This window comes from Spermophilus citellus (assembly GCF_964194105.1).
Source record: "Spermophilus citellus genome assembly, chromosome: 3".
In the NCBI taxonomy this organism is placed as follows: Eukaryota; Metazoa; Chordata; class Mammalia; order Rodentia; family Sciuridae; genus Spermophilus; species Spermophilus citellus.
The window spans coordinates 155,674,849-155,697,071 of NC_138184.1; the positions used below are offsets into that span (position 1 = coordinate 155,674,849).

A 22,223-nucleotide genomic window follows, 5' to 3' on the forward strand; every position below is an offset into this window, starting at 1 on the left:
CTGGTCAGCATAGGCCCTCCACCCGCTTTTGTTGTTTGTTTTTGTAACACATGTTAGGCACCAAAGAGACAAACAAGGATAAAATGGCTCTCTCCTTTTCCATCTGGTTGTCTGCCAGAGATACACAGTCCAACCAAAACATCAGATTTCAATGTTCCAACTGCTGAGGAACCCCCACCTTCTTGTTCTCTGTCCACTACCATTCTTCTTCACAAATATTTTTCCACCAATGAGCATAATGTAATACAATTTCTATATAACCCTTTCTCAACTCCCAGTCAATAAAATAGTATTTGTGAGATACATTTTGCCTTATTTCATAGGAATATAGTCTGAAATGAGATATATGTTCACAATATTTTGAACTATTGAAAATTTAAAAATACGGATGGTCTTTGGTATACAAAAGAGATCTCTTCTATGAATTATTCAAAAAGTCTGTTGTTTGAGCTCAGAATACATTTCTCATAGAAATAACTTTAAAATGGTGAATGAGACTCCAGGTAAGAAAAAGGGAGCAGTGGGGAGAAAAGAGAGAACTCAACTATCATCTAGTACATAATATTATTATTTTTTAACCCCTGCAGGCAGACAGTTCTGTCCAGTACATAATAGAAACTGAGAAACCCTTAAAAGCTGGGCAGCAGAGCAAAAGGCAAAGAATGTCTCTCTCATATCTGGGAACAGTGCGACAATAGGGACATGTTGGTGGCACCTATGCATTAATGAAGGTTCTGAAGGATGCCTGCTACTCTATGGCAGCATTGTCACGGCTTCCACTTTGAGAAGGTACAGGAGGCCACAAACTAAGGACACTGTGGCCACCCTAGCTGCTGACATTTACAGAGCAATTGTAAATTGGGTGTTCTAAAGTAAGAGCTTGCCAAATAAATAATTGAACCCAGGTAGATAAAGAGTTTCGATTTGGAGGTATGGTTTAGAACTTGGAGATCTATTGGATAAACTTTCAAGTGGCTTTGTGCATGTTACACTATATTAAAATAGTATAATTTATTTTATTTAAATTTTTATCTTAAATATTTCCAAACACTCATAAAAATAGAAAAAACAGAATGAATTTATGTCTCTTTTGCTCTTGTACACAAATCAAGATATTTTGAAGAAAATTTGGATCTTGTGTTATGTATTCCTGTTAAACAACTCTTAAAACCAATTGCATTTTCATGCATAAAATCCTGTTTTAACTCCTAATAAAAACTTTTTATCATTTAATATTCTGATAATAATAAAATTTTCCCACTGCTTAAAATATATCTTTTATGTGTGATTTGTTCAAATGGGTATTCAAACAAGGTTCATATATTATGTTTGGTTCTCTTAAACATGAGCATCTCCCTATTTTCCCCCTGCTCTCCTGACTTGTGACCAAATTCATATTTGCCAGTGGCTATTTCATCCCCTTAAACACTACCTGATTTATTCCTGTTTTCCTCAAAAGTCACTTAAAAAGGAAAATAATTCTAAAGGCGTTTTATTTTTTGAAATACCATAACAAGAAATTGATTTTTCATTACTCAATATTTGTATAAAACATCAAGTGTCTTACATAAAGCTTACCGTACATTTTTAATGGCACCTACTTGTTTCCTATTATCCTCAGGATTTTTGGACTGAGGAACAGGGGATTCCTCCTGAGAAATGTTGAGAGACCTTTAAAGAGTTAGGGGCCAGATCTTGTTGTAAGTAACTTGACTTTCAACCAAACTTTGAATTACACCTGTAAGATGGAATTGTGGAAGGTTCATCTACAGGTAAAACTCCATTCAGAATTCCAGTTGAATAAGCATGATCACCCTAGTGCAACCAGTAATTACCAGAATAGAAAACTGTAGTTAGATGACTCATTATAGGGTAGAGCCAACCCAATGATGTTCTGCTAACATAAATAAAGCCATAGCTGAAAAGTGAAAAACAAAGTAGCATGAAACTTGAAGGAAGTGTTCCTTGCCAATAGTGATACATAAATTTAGTAATCTTTGTAATCCCCAAAACATATCATTATCTACTTACTGTCATTTCCATGGTAAAGGTGAGAAAACTAAGGGATAAAATCTAAGCTATTTCTCCAAGATCATTGAGTTATAAGTGGTGGCTTTGGGACTGAACTGAAGCAGTCTTGCTCTTCACCATGTTACCATACTGCCTCTGGGAATGGAGTTGTGCAAACATTAGTCTCCTTATTGAACTCCAGGTGACAAGGAGACTTCTTCCTATTCTCTAATGTCAACCTCAAAATTTTCTATAATTCATAAACTGTCTGGGTTTTAAATGTATTTATATATTATAAACTCACTTAATAATAGCTATGTGTGGAAATATTTCTTTTGTTTTAAACAGATCATCAATAACCTTGGTCCTTTGGAACTGATTCTTAATACTCCTAGCCATCATAGGGTTCATCATGGTAAGGAAGTTCTATTTCTTCTTTATTTCTTTAAAAAGTCTATAATTGTTATTTTGTCTTGCTTCAATTAATGTAAATCTCCCATATAGTCAGCACACATTGTCTACATAGCTATATTTCTTCTGTTATACCTAGATCAGTCTCAGGTTTGAATCATGGTCTGTGGTGGGGTAGCACTTTCTCCATCTGGCTCTTGAATTCCCCTTTTTGTTATATCTCAGTCTCCTTGTAGAGGGAAAATGTGTTAATCAGCTGAGGAGATAACATTGTATGTATTGAAGCAGTCTCTTGAAGGCTCAGTTCTGAAGGTCTTTCCTGTCTATAACCAGAGAGTACTTAGTCTTGAAAACTGTTGGGAGTTGTATACAGTCTAATAAGCCACACTCCTCTCTCCTGTTGAAGTCCTATAAACAAACTCAATATAAGCTTCATTTACCAGAGGAGCAAATCCCATGTGGCTAGTGCCTAATGTTTAGAAACAACAACTTAAATGATAATAGAAATGTTTACATTTGTGCACCAGGAGAACTATAAAGAATGTGCATATCAGCATTATTTGTGATGCAAAACAAAATTAATTCAAATGTTTATCAGCAGTACAAAAGGTAAATAAATTATAGAAAATTCATTTTTATCAATAAAAATGTTAAATATTTGCTATATTCAATTGTATGATTAAATCTTACAAACATAATATTGAGAGAAGAAAGCTAATAATAAAGGAATAAATACTAAGCTTTGTTTTTATACCTCCAGGTTTCATAGGAGCGCTGCAGTCCTGCCTTCTCAAGGGAGGTGCATCCTTCCTCTAGAATAGGGGACAGAGCAGCACAAGCTCCCACAGGCAGAGGAGAGAATGGGTCACACTCTTCCAAATCCAACTGTCACTCTCCCATTCCCAAGGAAGAGTTAGAGGGGGAGAGGTCAAGAGCATTATATTCTTGCAGTTTCCTATGTACAGAAGAAAAAATAAGCAATGGAAGAGAACAAGTCTAGATTTAAAAACAAATAGCTGCTAGTTCCCTTTGTTTGACTTCACTTTCTTACTTCTACTGCTCTCTATCAGGGTTTCTCAACCTCACCATTGTGGACCAATACTTAGTTGGAGGGCTATTCTGGGCACTGGAAGCACTGGTTTCTGTGCACTAGGTGTCATTGCTGCTCCTTCTGAGCTGTATCTTTCAAGAATGTGTCCATATATTGTCAAATGTCCTTTGAGGGGCAAAGCACTCCCTCATCCAAAAGAGAGCCATTGTTTAGACCATGTGATGGGTTGAGCATCTTTACTGCCAAACTCATTCTATTTTTGCTGTGAGGAAGATTTTTGCTTTATCTATGTTTCAAATGTATACTTTTATGTAAGAAAAGCTTGTCAGGGAATGAGAACACGTGAAGATAGTTAAGTTTATTGGAGTAGTGGCTTGGTGGATTTCTATTCTTTTTTAGATTTGCATTCACATTGGTATGATCATGTCAATTAAAAATATATTAAACAAATTGTAATTTGTGTACTTTGGATAAGGAAAAGCATCATATGTTAAATTAAAAAGGCCAAAAGCAATTTAAATTTTACTTATGTCTTTTATTAATTAAATTATTAAAGTTATTTAAAATTAACCAAGATTTATTCTAATTTTCTTCTTAAAACAGATGTAGAGAAAGGATAAATGATGTGACACATCAAAAATAAAAAATAAAAAACCATACATATATTATTTCCTTATTTCCCATTCAGTTTTCTCTGTACCATTTACTTTTTAATTATTTAATTAGTAGTCTTGAAAAAATAACCATGTAGATTTATCTTACATTTTTTTTTAAACTGAAAATTGTGGAAAGTGCATATAATTTCAAGAAAAACTTGTTATTTTTAGTAAAATTAACTGAAAATAAATAAAATGAAACTCCATTGCTGGAAAAATCTGTTGTTGTCAAGCCCAAGATACTCTCAGGAATATCATTCTGTTGCTTAAATCTTAGTTTAATAGTACAAAATGTCAGCATCTCTAAAATCTTGTTCTAAAAACAAGAAAAAGATATTTCAAAATGCCAAAGTTCCTTTTTATTAAAAATTATTGTTTATTATTTTCTTTCATAGGCAAAAATCGTTACTGCATAGACAAAAACTATGGTGGCACTCTTATTATTTGGGATAGAATTTTTGGTAAGTAAAACATACAAAAATCAAACAATTAAATTTACTTCTTTATTCACAGAATGTCAAAGATAATATCCTTTTAATGTTTGTCTTCCAGGGACTTTTGAAGCAGAGAAAGAAAGAGTTATATATGGTCTTACACATCCAATTAATACCTTTGACCCACTCAGGGTGCAGGTAATAAGATTGGTCATACTCATTCTGATTTTGTATTATTTCATAAATATATAGTTAAGAGAAAAATCAGTTATTGAAAGATGGAAGTATACTACACTGCTGCAAAAATGCTTAACTGTAAAAGAATTTGGGAGTGACTTTGGTGCTCAGGAAAAAGTTGAATAAAATTGGGCAAATACATTTTAAAACAACTCATTATAAGAATTTTTGAATATGTCTATTTCCTATTATAAAATTATTTCTCTTTAGGAAACATGCTCTTTCTCAGAATAGACTTGAAATATATTCATGTATTCAGAAGCCATAGTAAAGTGTAGAATTAAAGCTGATCTTGCAGTAAGAACAATTTTTGCTTCCAGGATGCATGTCTCTAGTTAGAAATTCAACGTGAGGCCTTTGCCCTGCTCTTCTAAGACCTAAGTGTCAAGAACTATTACAGAATGGTTAGATATGACATTACCTCACCTGATAAGGCTTATTGGACTGGTCCAGTTTTCTGTTAGACATATGGTATTGGTTGTTCACTAGCTTCAATGGTTGGCACTAGAGAAATGAAGAATGCCTGTGAGGCTCTGATATGTCAGCATCAGACCACCACAGAGACTCCTGGGGTTAGGGACTCACAAATAAGAAAAAGATAAGAATGCTCAAAGAACTGAATAGTTTAGTCAACAACAGTTCTATACAAGGTACTGGTTACAACATTCAGTAACTGACAAAACTGTAGGTTCATGTTGGGTCTGTTTTTCAAACCTACTTCAAATTTTCACAGAAAGTTGAAATAACAAAAAGTCAACATGGCTGAATTTCTACTATGTGCAGCTTGCAGTAAATAGCACAGCACAAATATTTAATGTCAGCATCACTAAAATCTTATGAGACAGAAGCTCTTTTTATTCCCATTTTCTGGTGGAAGAAACTGAGTTCTTCAGGATTTAATTAGTTCAACCAAGTCCACACAGCTTGTCAATTGCAAACTTAACCAAGGTGGTTGTAGACCAATGCCAAGACTTGATTTAACATTTACCCTATACTGCCTCTTTATATAAAAGATTGTCTCAAGTTGCCTTCACTTTTAAGTGAAAGGCATTTTTATCACTCATACACCAAAAAAGAAAAGCTAATTATCTCTCTTCTAAACTACATTGAACTTCTTTCTCTCTCTCTTGGTTAGACTTTACTAAGGACATGATATAACTCTCAGAAGAACAACAAATATTTTAAGAAACTTTTCAATGATAAGATTTATATAATTTAAAGCAAGTTAAAAAATAATACATTGAAAGCTACTGTTCCTTCACTTCACAAAGGGTTTGTTTCCTTACTGTGGAGATTAAAAATAAAACAAACAAACAAAAAAGTAGACAAATGATCTCTGTACTCTATGAAAGAGCTTTCCAAATCTAGCGTGCATGTGAATCACAGCAGAATCTTACTAAAATGTAGACCCCATCCAGCAGGTCTAAGTTCTACAATTCTGTTTCTACCAAGTATACAGTGAGAGCTGAACAAAGAGCTGGATGGTTAGGTCTTGATAAGGCACAATAGTGAGACAGTCACAGGCATCTATAAGCCACTGGTGAATCTGCGAGAGGAACATTTACCAGATCTCTGCCCTTATTAAACCCTTTCTTTAGTTAGAAATCACCAAGGTTTAGTATCCCACATGCTCTCATATATTGTCAGAAAGGTCAAGTCTACAAGTTAGAATAATTAAGAGTTCTTAAATGTACAAAAATGTAGTATTTTTAGTTTTATTCAGTTATTTACAGCTAAATTTTTCACTTATCACCAAGGGGCATCAAAAACAACTTGGAATGGACTTGTGTTAGATAGAGGGTTATGATGATGATGATGATGATGATGATGATGATGATGATGATGATGTATAAATATTTTGATGATGTATAAATATTTATTTTGCTCTTCTTTGGCATACCAAAGTTTCAAGGCATTGGGTTGTGCCAAATAAATGAGAAAATACTCTATTTTAAAACATTGCCATGTATTTTTCATGACTTCCATCCAGAATGATACAAGCAAAATTGTGTTCAGTTTTCAAAAATCACAAAAATAGTAAATATTTTAATGTATGTTTTAACGCCTAAACACATTACTTTTTCTGTATTATCATGAATACAAAGTCCCAGGTTAATGTTTCCATCTAATGTTTGCTTTGTCCTCAAAATTTAATCTATTAAATCCCATCTAGTTCCTTAATTGCTTCATATTCCTTATTATAATATTTCAATATTTCAAGCAATTTTGAAATACAGTTTTATAAACACACACTTTAAATTCTTTCAGAGAAAGTGAAAGTATCAGTAAGACCACAAATTCTGAGAGCCAAAACTTGTTTTTTCCATTTATACATTTCTATAGTTACTGTGGAACTTATCTCTAGAGTCTGTAGCTGATGTCCACACCGTACGACTATTTTTATTCCAGTGGCACATTATAAACATTTTATTTCTATAGCACATATGGGATATATAGCAAAATTCCTAAAAGCTAACACTTATTGAGCACCCTTGTGTAGGCACATATTTAACTTCTATACATGTCAAATGTGTGTTATTTAAAGAATGTGGATTCCTGCTATGAGACTCAAAAAGAACTTTTTTTCTCAGTAAAAACTTCCTTTCTAGTTACAGAATATGAGCTATTTAATACTCAGAAGTCTATCATATTAAATGGCTTTGAAATTTCAGAGATTTCATTTTTAAATATTTGAACATTTATGCAATCTTTTCATGTTTTCAAGTTTAACCTGAATATCCACTTAGCTAGACTTCAGAAAAGGTGTCATTTGACAAAGATGTTGAGTGCACAGGCTGCTAGTTAATTCCTCTTGAGGTATAACCTCATAACTTGCTTTTTTTACTTTGCTCATTTTCTAACCATTTGCTCTATTTTTTATTTCAAAATTGTAATTGGATTAAACTTCAGAAATATGACAAGAACACAACTAACACAGAATGCATAGGACAAATTACAATAAGGAATGTAATTGCATATTAAACTGTGTTAATCAAATCATGCATGAAATCTGTACTGAAGAAAAATATATAAATTATATTGAACAATAACATAGTACATATTGTATTTAATTCTTTTCATTATGTTTTCCTTATTTTAAATAGGTATATTTTATTTTTTCTAGTTCCACCATTTATTTTACATTTGGACTACATTTTGGGCTACACCTGGATTCTTCCATAAGTTTTCTGTGATATTTAAAGGACCAGGTTGGGGTCCAGGTAAACCAAGACTTGGACTGAGTGAAGAGATCCCAGAGGTAAATCGAGTTCATAGACTTGGAGATGGTGGAGATTAGTGTCATCTTGTTCGACTCAGAGCGAGTTTGCATATATGCTATGTTCATGCAAACCTTTAAAAATATGTTCCCTTAGTCAGATGTAGTGTGGTGGAGCATAACTTAAAGAGTAGACACCAGCAAAGGGATGACAGAGGGATTTCTTCAACCAGCTGGACACAAGCTCTTTCCAAAGAGCACAGTTTGGTGAGCAGAGCAACAGAAGCTAGTTATCAGATCCATTCCAGCCTGAAGCCAATGACCTATGTGCAGAGGAAAACTTCACAAATTCATGCAGCTCACATGGAGAGTCCTGGATCACTAAAGATGGAGGAAGCTTTAGGAATCATTTGGTCTATTCTTGATTTTGCCCATGAAAAATCAAGGACCCCCAAACATGTCTAAAGGCACATCAAGACAATGTTATTGTTGGGTCAGACCATGACTATATTCCTTTGATAGTAAAATAGAAGCATTAAATACAGCAATCACATTTAAAACCAAGAATGAAGTTGTAGAGATTTAAACATCCTGGAAACCAAAAGAAAATTTCAATTTTTATCTGAAATCCCTCTCTAGAAAAAAATTTCTTTTCAACCACTTAGGATATATATTATAATTTTTCATTGAATAAATATTATTAATAGAAATACAGGAAAAATAGGGAAAGCAAACTATTGTTGATCTCAGAGATGATACTGAGTATGAAAGTTAACCTATGATATTTCAAGGAAATAAAATCAGGTTTCATTTGAATATAATTATTTTTAAAAAATCCCCAATATTCTATATAATTTTGATTATAGTCACAATTAGTTCTATAGCAGGAATCTTGAGATAAGTGAAAATAATTTGCATATTTTAGCTCTAATCTAAAAATCTAGTAAGAAAAGATCCATTTACAATTTTTCTTTCTAGTATATAATTCAAAGTTAATATTTTAAAGTTATATAGGTGCTGAAGTCTGCATTATAATAATAGAAGTATGGCATTTCTGGGAAAATCAGTAGTAGAGAAAGTTTCTTCCAATAAAATTATGTTTCTCTTTGAGGCATGATTCCCTACACTACTGAGAATCAACTTCCTTTTTTCCTTTTATGTTTTTCTTTGAATATATTCATGGGCATATATTTCCATTTGCAGAATATCAAACCTATTATTTTGGGAAATCTTTGTCATTAGCATAGATTGTTGAATCAGTTCTTACTTTACTCTTTAAGGCAGACTAAATTTCAAACCATGAGACTTGTTAGTCTAGCAACTTGTAGACATTTTGCTATCCAGAGAGATGAATATTCAAGTCTTTTTGGAAAAATTTAAAAAGAGGCAAATACATCCACTTCTTTCTGCATATCTATTTTTTAAAATTTATTGGTTATTTTTACTTATATATGACAGCAGAGTCAATTTTGATATAATTACATAAGCATAGATTTATATCTTATTTTAGTTAGAACTTTCCATGCATCTCATAAGTTAGTGTGAATTTCAGTAAGAGGAATAAGTCCTGGAACAAAATAAAATATTTTTTTTTCTTTTCTATCTAGGTTACAGGAAAAGAAGTTCCCTTCTCATCATCTGCCTCTCAGTTATTAAAGATATACACAGTTGTACAGTTTGCTGTGATGCTGGCATTTTATGAAGAGACCTTTGCAAATACTGCTGTGAGTGATATCCATTTAAAATTGGGTGTGAATAAGTTTTCTGTCATTCTGTTAGAAAATGAAAATAAGTTACCCATTATGACTGAGCTCTATTCTTCTCATAGCTGTCTGCTATAATTTTGGAAACATCTCACGTTTGAACAGGTAAATTAATCCTTCTAGAGTAGTAAATATGAATGACTTAAGTGTATCCAAACTATTGCATAACATATTACTCGGATCTTATACCATCAATCTGATAAATAAGAAAATTTTTCCACATGTAAATTTCACAATTGCATTAAATATACTTCCAAAGTTATACTTCTCAGCCAGATTATACCATGAATGGCCTCTAATCTAAATTCCAATAGAGTTCAATTCTGTGAACCCTCTCCCACCTTCACTGTTCACAGTAATATTGGCATTCTGGTCTTCTGAACTCCCACCAGAATTGGCCGTTAAGTTCCACTTAAAACAATCTAAAGCATTTCCATTATTCTAAGTCTTCTGAACCACAAGGTCAGTTTGTCATGCAATGACACCACTTCTCAGTACCAATTTCTATTTTAGTCAGCTATTTTGCTGCTATGACTAAAAGATCTGACCAGACCAATTTTAGGGGAGAAAAAGTTTATGTGGGGCTCATGATTTCAGAGGTCTCAGTTCATAAACAGCTGGATTCATTCCTCGGGCTTAATGTGAGGCTGACCACCATGACAGAAGAGTGTAGTGGAAAAAGCTCACATGATGATCAGAAAGCAGAGAGAGAGACTCCAGTCATCAGATACAAACTATATACAATAATATTTTTCCTCTGAATCTTCTTGGATTGTCTCAAACACAAGCTTTTGGGAGATACCCCAAATCCAAACCATAACAGTTGCTACATAGGTACCTCTGGGTTTTTGTTTGTTTGGGGGCCTGTGTGTCTGTTTATGTGTGTAGTTTTTAAATTTTTATTTATCTTTTTGCATTTAACATTAGTAGCCAAATATTTCTCCATTTAGTGACCTCAGTTTTGGACAACAGATATTTTTTGCATGTATTTTCTTTCTATATGTAATTAAGGAAATATAAAGAAAAATTTACAGGGAAAAATCTAATATATTTTTCCTGATTGTAGCATAAAACAATGATTTGGATTCTAATTTCCATTTTCTTAAGTGCCATTACAAGCTAGAATGCAATATGACAAGAAATATCTTGAAAATATCATCGCTGAATATATACATGCTTGTTATTTCCTCTTTCTCATATGTGTTTTAACTGATGATAAAATCAATTACACATTGTAGCATGTTGGTTTGTCTTTAGCTCCCCAAAAGACAAAATTTGCATGCAAGAATTCCTTTCAGGGGCAAAGCTGTCATAATGGCAGCATGAACCACCTCATTTTTAGGAATTCACATGCAGATATCATGTGAATTATTAACTTTAAATTATTAAAGTTTATATAGCTGTTCCTGGGTATCTACAAGGTAGTGATTCCAGAATGATCCCCTCACTCTGTGGATACCAATATCTGTGGATGCTCAATTCACTTATATAAAATGGCTTGGTACACCCACACTGGAGCACAGGCCCTGGCCCAGGAGTGACCCTGCTGTCCTATGTGGGAGCCCAGGGTCAGGGTAGACCCAGGTCCACCGCCCCTCCCTCCACTTGGGACGACAGATAGGGCCTAGAAGCAGCTGCATCTCAGAACAGGCATCCCAAAGTCAGTTTAAGGCCCATCCTTTCATTTCAATTCAGATAGTGGTTGCATTCATTTCGAGACACTTCCACTGATATCTCCAATTACCTTCGCTATTGTTGCCACCACCTGTACTTGCAGTAGCATCCATCCTGGGAAACCAGCAGGGTCTGGAAGCCCAACCCCTAAGGTGAGGTACAGATGATTTGCATGGATAATAGAAGATTATATGGAAGACACAATAATACCTCAGATCCATACTGTAAGAAAGGAAGACACATAGACAAAATGAAAAAACAAGGGTGGAAAGTGCCCCAAACAAACCAGGATACTACAATAACAGAACCCATTGACAGCACAGTTGATGAAATGTAAGAGAAGTGCTGAGGGCCATTACCAAGTAGGAAATTTCCTTGCCAGCGTACCCCATGTTAATTTCGCTGTTGACATTGCATGTTAGGTGACCCTGCCCAAGGACGAGGGTGGATCCAGGATTAGGGTGTATCCTGCAGTTTGAGGAAGTATCCCAATCCTTGGGTTTAGGGCGTTCCCGGTTTAAGACAAGTTTAAGGCGTTCCCAGTTTAAGACCTTGGATTTTAGGGAAGTTCGATGTTGAGGATTATTGCTGCTGGAATTAGGGCGTTCCTGCTGCCTAAGCTCCTGTTGAACTCTCGTGAGATTCAGAGAGCATTTTGGGAAATAAGCCTCGTGGAGTAGGTGAATTGGGTGGCAGGAGAACTGGGATTGCCCCAGAACGTGTGTGGAGGCCGGTGTGAGTTCGGGAATAAAGAATTGCTGTTTGAATCTACAAAGCTGTGTGGTGGCTCGTGATTCTGTGCCCAGCCAAGACTGCGGCAAGAAGGAGTTCAGAATGTACATAATTAAATGATCTGTGAATTAAAGAATGACCTCAATGAGCAGATACAGGCAAAAATTGATCACTCCAAAAAAGGGACAAGAGAGCAAATACAGGCAACAATTGGTCATACCAACAAACAGATAAGGGAGCAAATAGGTAGCAAAAGATTACTTCAAGAAAGAGAGATTTTGAAAAAAAAAGTCAGAAATCCTTCAAATGAAGGAAACAATAAACCAAATAAAAAACTTAATAGAAAGCATCACTAGATCACTTCGAAGATAGAATGCCAGAAAATGAAGACAAAGTATACAATCTGGAAAATAAAGTTGACCACACAGTGAAGATGATAAGAAACCATGAACAGAACATCCAAGAATTATGGGACAGCATCAAAAGACCCAATCTAAGAGGTATTGGGATAGAAGAAAGCACAGAGACTCAAACCAATGGAATGCACAATTTCTTCAATGAGATAATAACATAAAATTTCCCAAACATGAAGAATAAATTGGAAAATCAAACATAAGAGATTTAAAGGACACCAAATGTACAAAATCACAACATATCTACACCAAGGCACATTATAATGAAAATGCCTAGCATACAGAATAAGGATAGAATCTTAAAGGTCACAAGAGAGAAGAATCAGATCACACATAGGGGGAGACCAATTCATATCTCAGCAGATTTTTCAACCCAGACCGTCAAAGCCAGGAGATCCTGGAGCAACATAAAGCAATCTCTGAAAGAAAATCCATCCTGGGACACCAGCAGGGTCTGGAAGCCCAACCCCTAAGGTGAGGTACAGATAATTTGTATAATAATATAATCTGTATAATAATACAGAATCTTGTATCCAGCAAAATTAAGCTTCATATTTGAGGACGAAATAAAAACCTTCATGATAAACACAAGTTAAAAGAATTTACAGTGAGAAAGCCCACACTAAAGAACATCTTCAGGAAAATATTTCAGGAGGAGGAAATGAAAACAATAATGAAAATCAACAAAGGGAGGAACTGGCTAATCAAAGGAGAAACCATATTAAGTTAAAAAACAAAAATAAATCAAAATGTTGAGGAATACAAATCATATTCAATAATAACCCTTAATATGAATGGTCTAAACTCAACAATTAAAAGCCATAGACTGACATATTGGATTAAGAAAAAAAAAAGACCCACACTATGTTGCCTTTAAGAGACTCATCTCACAGGAAAAAAGCATCTACAGATTGAAAGTGAAAGGATGGGAAAAAGCATCACATGGTCCATTCACATGGACCTCATAAACAAGCAGGGGTTTCCATCCTCAAATAAAGTTGACTTCTAACCAAAACTAGTGAAAAGGAATAAAAAAGGACATTTCATACTGCTTAAGGGATTCATATCAACAACACAGAACAATCATAAATATCTATCCCTGAATAATGAGGCATCTATGTATGTCAAACAAGCCCTTCTCAAATACAAGAACCAAATAGGTCACAACACAATAATACTGGGTGACTTTAATACTCCTCTCTCACCACTTGATAGATCTTCCAAAATAAAAGAAACTATAGAACTCAATAATACAATCAATAATTTGGATTTAACAGACATATATAGAATATCCCATCCATCAATGAGCAAATACACTTTCTTCTCAGTTGCATATGGATCCTTCTCCAAAACAGACCATGTGATGCCACAAAACAAGTCTTAGCAAATACAAAAAACATAGAGATACTGCCATGCATTCTATCTGACCGTAATGGAATGAAATTAGAAATCAATGATCAAATTAAAAAGAGAAGCTACTCCAACACCTGGAGACTAAACAATACATTATTGAATGACACATGGATAACAGGAGATGTCAGGGAGGAGATAAAATATTCTTAGAAGTAAATGAGAACTCTGATACAACATACCAAAATCTCTGGAAAACTATGAAGGCAGTGCTAAGAGGAAAGTTCATTGCATGGAGTTCATTCACTAAAAAAAGAAAAAATCAACAAATAAATGACCTGACATTATAACCTAAAGCCCTAGAAAAAGAAGAACAAACCAACACTAAAAGTAGTAGAAGACAAGAAAGAATTAATAAAGAATGAAATCGAAACTAAAAAAACAGTTAAAAAAATGACAAAACAAAAGTTAATTCTTTGAAAAAATAAATAAAATTGACAAACTCTTGGCCACTCTAATGAAAAGAAGGAGGGAGAAAACTCAAATTACAAAATTTGTGATGAAAAAGGAAGTATACTCCAATAATATAGAAATTTATACTCCAGTAAAGTAGAAAACCTCAAAGACACTGACAAATTTCTAGAGGTATATATGATCAACCCAAACTGAGGCAAGAGAACATACATAATTTAAACTGATCAATTTCAAGCAGGGAAATAGAATATGCTATTAAAAGCCTACCAACCAAGAAAGCCCAGGACCAGACAATTTCACAACTGAGTTCTACAAGACCTTCAAGGAAGACTAATACCAATACTCCTCAAATTATTCCATTATATAGAAAAGTAAGGAACCCTTCCAAACTTATTCTATGAAGCTAGTATCATCCTGATACAAAAACCAGACAGAGACACATCAAGGAAAGAAAATTTCAGACCTATATCCCTGATAAAGATTGATGCAAAAATTCTCAATAAAATTCTGACAAATTGCACACAAAAACATATTTAAAAAATAGTGAGTCATGATCAAGTGGGGTTCATTCCAGGGATGCAAGTTTGGTTTAACATATGGAAATCAATAAATATAACTCATCATGTCAATAGACTTAAAAACAAGAATCATATGATTATATCAATTGATGAAGAGAAAGTGTTTGACAAAATACAGCACCCCTCCATGTTCAAAACACTAGAAAAACTAGGGATAGTAGAAACATACCTCAACATTGTAAAATCTATCTATGCTAACCCCAAGGCCAACATCATTCTAAATGGTAAAAGCATTCCCTCTAAAAACTGGAACAAGACAGGGATGCCCTCTTTTACCACTTCTATTCAACATAGTCTGTGAAACTCTAGCCAGAGCAATTAGACAGGTGAAAGAAAATAAAGGAATGTGAATAGGAAAAGAAGAACTCAAACTATCATTTATTTGCCAACGACATGATTCTATACTTAGAGGATCAAAAAAATTACACCAGAAACTTTCTGAATTCAGGAAAGTAGCGGGATATAAAATCAATACCTATAAACCAAAGGCATTTCTATACATCAGTGATAAACCCTCTGAAAGAGAAATTAGGAAAACTACCACATTTAAAATAGCCTCGATGCTGGACGTGTTGGCACATGCCTGTAATCCCAGCAGTTTGGGAGGCTGAGGCAGGAGGATCACAAGTTCAAAGCCAGCCTCAGCAATGGCGAGGTGCTAGGCAACTCAGGGAGACTCTGTCTCTAAATAAAATACAAAATAGGGCTAGGGATGTGGCTCAGTGGTCGAGTATCCCTAGTTCAGTCCCCAGTACCAAAAAATTAAACAATAAATAAAATAAAATAGCTTCAAAAAAATCAAATACTTGGGAATCAACAAAAGAGATGAAAGACCTCTATAATGAAAACTACAGAACATTAAAGAAAGAAATTGAAGAAGATCTTAGAAGATGGAAAGATCTCCCATGCTCTTGGACAGGCAAAATTAATATTGTCAAAATGGTCATCCTCCCCAAAGTACTATACAGATTCAATGCAATTCCAATTAGAATCCCAATTTCATTTCTTATGGAAATAGAAAAAGCAATGATGAAATACATTTGGAAAAATAAGTGACCCAGAATAGCCAAAGCAAGCCTTAGAGAAGAGTGAAGCAGGAGGCATCACAATACCTGACCTTAAACTATACTACAAAACTATAGTAACAAAAATGGCATGGTGTTGGCACAAAAATAGACATGTAGACCAATGGTCAAGAATAGAAGACACAGAGACAAACCCACATAAATACAATTATCTCATACTAGACAAAGGCACCAAAAACATACATTGGAGAAAAGATAGCCTCTAGAACCAATGGTGCTGGGAGAACTAGAAATCCATTTGCAGCAAAATGAAGATAAACCCCTCTCTCTCACCAGGAACAAAACTCAACTTCAAGTAGATCAAGGACCTAGGAATTAGACCAGAGACCCTGAGCTGAATAGAGAAAAAAGTAGGCCCAGATATTCATTATGTTGGATTAGGCCCTGATTTCCTTAACAAGACTCCTAAAGTACAAGAAATAAAATCAGGAATTTATATATGGGATGGTCTCAAACTAAAAAGCTTCTTCTCAGCAAAAGAAACAATCAATGATGTGAAGAGAGAGCCTACATTTTGGGAGCAAATTTTTGCCACATGCCTGTCAGATAGAGCACTAATCTCCAGGATATATAAAGAACTCAAAAAATATCAAAATAACAAACAACCCCGGGCTGGGGTTGTGGCTCAGTGGTAAAGCACTTGCCTTGCACATGTGGGGCACTGGGTTCGATCTTCAGCACCACATAAAAATAAATAAACAAAATAAAGATAGTGTGTCCATGTATAACTGAAAAAAATTTTAAAAAACCCTCCAATAAATAAATGGACAAACACTACTCAGAAGAAGATATACAGTCAATCAACAAATATATGAAAAAATGTTTAAACTCTCCAGTAATTAGAGAAATGAAAATCAAAACTACTGTAAATTTTTTCTCATCCCAGTCAGAATGGCAGTTATCAAGAATACAGACAACAATAAATGTTGGGAAGGATGTGGGAGAAAAGGCACACTTATGCATTGCTGGTAGGACTTCAAATTGGTGAAACCAATCTGGAAAGCAGTATGGAGATGTCTTAGAAAACTTGGAATGGAACCACCATTTGATGAAATGATGAAAGGACTTAAAATCAGCATACTATAGTTATGCAGCCACATCAATGTTCATAGAGGCTCAATTCACAATATCTAACCCGTTGAAGCAATCTAGCTGCCCTTCAATAGATGAATGGATAAAGAAACTATGGTATATATGTTGATTGACTGTATATCTTATATATATATACACAATGGAATATTACTCAGCATGAAAAGAGAATAAAATCATGGCATTTGCAGATAAATGGATGTAGTTGGAGAATATCATGTTAAGTGAAGTAAGTCAATGTCAAAAAGCCAAAGGCCAAATGTACTCTCTGATAAGTGGATGCTGATCCAAAATAAAGTGACAGGAGGCATGTCTCCATGGATTGGGCAAAGGGGAAGGAGGGTGAGGAGCAGCATGGGGGTAGGTCAGATGGTGGAATGAGATGGACATCATTACCCTAGATTCATGTAAAACTGCACATAGGGTGTGACACTACATCATGTACAGCCAGAGAAATGAAAAGTTGTGCTGGAATTGTGTACAATGAATCAAAATGCATTTTACTGCCATATAGATCTAATTAAAATAAATAAATAAATAAATAAATAAGATAAAATAAAATGGCTTGTTATTTTATATAATAAAGTTACCTCTTCCTGTATACTTTGAAAATCTCCAGATTACTTATAACACCTAATGCTTTACTATCGTGTTTAGAGAATGACAAGAAAAATGTCTGTACATATTCAATACAAACACAATATTTTTGGAGTATTTTCCCTCTGTTTTTGATTGAATTTGTACATGTAAAACCCACAGTTATAAAGGGATCACTGTAGTTGCTTAACCTATGGTCTCATAATCATCTCTTCAAATACTGCATAATTTATCTATCACTAATTATGCTTATACATGATCTAAACATGTTCACCCAAAGCAGCAGTAAGATTTATGTGCATTAATAGAGTACAGACAGTTGCATGAAGCCAAAAGAAAAGCTGGGTCATGTGCATTAAACTATGAAACTCTTGATATGTGAACCAATGTTGAGTTTACAGTACTGATTCTTTAAATTATACTATATAAAATCTCTGAATAAATTATATTAATTCATAGAATGCAAAATGTAAGCTTACTCATTTTAAGCTATTCCAGTTTCGAGCTTGGTTTTGAAATACAGGCCCTAATACTGGGTTCACCAAAAGATTTGAATGCTTGAGCATGTGCGAACGCTTCCTGGGTAAAAACATAGGTAAGTACTGTATATATTAAGAGATGTGACTTACACCATAGTGTTCCCAAGAATTTTTCTATTGTCATAAAAAAACTATATGAGAAACTCATGTAGATATATTGACAAGAGAAATATCAAGTGTTGAAACCCTTTTCAAACTGAAATTAGACTTGGAGACAGCTTTGCTACTGACACAAATTAAACTTGAAAGGTGCATTTGCTTATTTCTCACATGTGTTTTTCTTTGCTTAAAACATGCTGTGTGACTAGGAAAAAAGGTTGCTTATTTGAAAAATTCTATAGTGCCTTTCTAGTCTCAAGGATGTCTAAAAGCATGTGAAAACTTTGAAATCCAACAGCAATATTTTTTTTCTAGATTCACTGTGGCCAATAATCACATAGAGAAGTTGTGGCTGACTTGTAATTGAGGATCCTGCTGTGGTCCCACGGCCTTTTCTGTTTATGCATATACTAGAGTAGATAAATACTTACTTGTTTTATGGGTGCAAGTTCTATATAAATAACTTTTGGAGTGAAAAAAAAAAGCGATTTGATGGCCACCACAAAGGTGTAAGAGGCACATTCCTTTCTTACTATAACTAGTGCAGCATAGATTTAAATATATAGTGTTTAGTTTAGTGATATGACCCACAGTCTTTTATGTTGATTTTGGTTTAGTAATGCTTGGGAAATCAATTCCTCAGCTGCTAGGTCTACTTCATGGGGTGATATCATGAATGCATGCTTGAAATGAAAATATTGGCTGCGCTAGCATGTTCTACAAACCAAAACAGAAAAGGCAATGCTACCTTTTACTAGACACAAACAGTTTGAATATTTAATAAGGTCTTATAATGGAGTGTGTAATAAAGTTAGTGCAAATATGTTTTAACACAGATTAATTGATGCTGTTTTTCAAGTTAATAAGTCATCTGAGAGTTTCCAATATAAATTTGGGAGCAGATTTTTACAGTTTTGAGTTGCCCTGGATGTAGAGCTCTGTAAAACATTATGGGCACTTCAATTTTGTAACTAATGTTTTTATATTAACATTTTTAATAGACTCCTGGAAAAAAATATCAATATACTCAGTTCTACTCTCAGAACAGGGAGTGTTCCTTGTGTAAATTAGTTGTAGCTTAGGACTCACATGAAAACTCTCAAGTCAACATCATTGTATACTGTTATTCTCCAGTGCAGGCCTTTGAGATTTCATTTAATTTCCTAAACTTTTTAAGTAGCCAGTGATGTGAAAAAAGTAAATGTGAGCCAAAATGAGCATCAATTATAACTTAAAGCCATGAAATGAACATAATAAATGTGGGATTACAAAAGGATATTAGCTAGCCAGGTGCAGTGCTGCATGCCTATAATTCCAGCTACTTGGGAAACTGAGGCAAGTACAATGTCAGGCTGGGAAATTTAGCAAGCTCCTGTCTCAAAATAACAAATAAAATTACAAAAACAGTATGGATATAGCTCCATGATAGAGCACATGCCTAGCATGCACAAGGCCCTGGGTTCAATCCCCATACTGAAAACAACAGCCAATATTTCAGAAATGTAGAGAGGTGATGATTTGTATATATATACAGGTAGGATCATATATATATATATACACACACTATATTGAAATAAAACAATGAAGTGAAAAATTGTACATTTTAAAATATGTGCATCTAATAATGAAATACTAACTTTTGGAGTATCCATTAGCATTGTCCCCAAAATTGTTCAGTATCAGCTCCTTTTAAAGTTATTATATATATACTTCATTTAGAGACAGGGTCTCACTAAATTGCTAAGGCTGACTTTGAATTCATAATCCTCCTGCCTCAGCCTCCCAAGCCACTGGGATTACAGGTGTACATCACAGCACATGGAAGCAATATATTTACTTAAAAGTAATCTATATAAAAGGAAGTTTATCTCTGTGAATAAAACTGTCTTTTAACTTCTTTTTATTTTTTATTGGTGGTGGGGAGACCTAAGAATTACAAAACATATCTTCACTTGTTTCTCAGTGAATAAAACAAGTATCCTATAGGTAATATAAAGAAAGTTAATGTACTGATTTCAGTGAGATCTTAAGGCAAATATACTCTTCAAGCTTCTGTTTATTTGAAGGATTCACTGACCCCAAATAGGCTTACTTAGAATTCAGGAAGATGATATGTCAATATGGTAATTCTCCAGCAACAGTTGTAGGATCTTTCATTGCTGATGGTGCTCAGTCTTGGACTGATTATTACCCAATACTAAAGTATGACCCTTGCATGTTCTCTAGTCAGTGTCTGTGGATCATGAGGTTTTTCTACTTTGCTGAAGGCAATATGTATAACATAGAGCTGAGTATTGTAAGATATAAAATTTCCAGGGTTTAGATGTTTTCTTGACATGCATGAACTGATATACTAAAGACATGGTCAGTATCCTCTGCAGACTTCCAGGGTTCTCTCTGCAACTCTCTCACATATGGCACTCTGTCTTCCAAACAATAATTTATTGGTTTCTTTCAGTCCCAGCTGAAGTGTTCAATTCAAGGAGTTCATCAGGCTTCTCTGAGTTCCCTCTGGGCTATGACCTAAAAAGTCTTAAGATCATAAGCTTAGACAAAAAGGATCATTCTCTGACATCACTGTCTTTTGCTGCCTGGTGTCCAGTATTTGAAAATAATTGCTTCAGATATTGTAGTATTTTTTAAGAACATAGGGAAAAATCTAACCTCTATTTCTACATATTGTTGGCTGTACACCCATATTTTAATGGAATAGAGTAATACTTTAAAATATAACTGTAATGTATCTAATCTTTCTGTATTAAAGTTTTTAAAATGCAATTTTTAGCTTTTATTTCTTACAAATTTTTGTAGACACTATCAATTCAATGTTTGTGAGGTACATACCAATATCCTGTTTCAACAATGTATTTTCAGCCTTAATACTTGTATTAATTTTGCTTTTTGTTTAAAAATCTGGAAAATTTTTATTTCAGTCATATTCCTTTTAGTATGCCTCAGTAACTAAAGAATTCTGAAAATGTAGTCAAAAAGAAAAAAGGAACATGATAAATAATTTCACAAATTCTTTAAAAAAGCAAGATATTATTTTAAGATGGATTCTTAAGACTCACATTGAATTATAAGTTTCATTACATTGTGTTCTGTTGCCAGGGCTTGTGATGTAGTACTGGGAAGAATGCACAAACCTAAAGATTCAACATGACAAATTCAGAATCTGAAGGTATCTGGATGGTGGAGCCCTAAGACAATAGGGGTGAGGAGGGCAGCCCTATGGGTGTTCCAGAAAACCCAGTCAGCTGTCTTCAAGTAAGAGTATACAGAGGATTACATGTTCAGCAGTATTAATCCCATTTTGCATATGTTTTGGAAAATGGGCTTTTGAATCGAAATAATGACTCCAATAGGTCTTATTAGACACCTCTTAGAAATCTTCTAAAAATGTACCACCTTTTTTAATAATAACCAAATTTGTATGTTTTATTTCTAAATCTATAGAATTAAGTCATGGAAAATATTATCAAATTATCATTGATAATGCATATTTAAAAAATCTTTTTATATAGAAGCATTCTATTATTTTCAGACTTAGTGTATGGGGCTGGTAGTTCTCTTTGTGTGATATGTGGGATGGAGAAATAAGAAAGGTAATTATGTTAACCACCAGCTCTTTTCCATGGAAAAGTAAGAGGATGATAGCCCTCTTCAAGAACCACTGGGCTTTATTCACTTTATCTGTGGGTGAAAGAAGGATTCTCATATGTTCATGAATTGTTTAAGCAACATTGCATCATGCATGTATTTCTGAAGTCCCTGTGTATGTTTTTACATCTATTTGAAGAAAGTGTAGGTAGGT

General features: G+C 34.2%; 1 protein-coding gene across 1 annotated transcript in view; it reads left to right on the forward strand.

Moving 5' to 3' along the window:
- The window catches only part of AGMO (alkylglycerol monooxygenase), a 334,485-nt gene that overhangs the window by 167,448 nt on the left and 144,814 nt on the right, over window positions 1-22,223 (forward strand). The window contains exons 6-10 of the mRNA XM_081287289.1: window positions 2,359-2,425; window positions 4,524-4,589; window positions 4,681-4,760; window positions 7,924-8,058; window positions 9,624-9,740. Coding sequence (XP_081143415.1) covers window positions 2,359-2,425; window positions 4,524-4,589; window positions 4,681-4,760; window positions 7,924-8,058; window positions 9,624-9,740 — 465 coding nt within the window. The remainder of the gene's footprint in view (window positions 1-2,358; window positions 2,426-4,523; window positions 4,590-4,680; window positions 4,761-7,923; window positions 8,059-9,623; window positions 9,741-22,223) is intronic.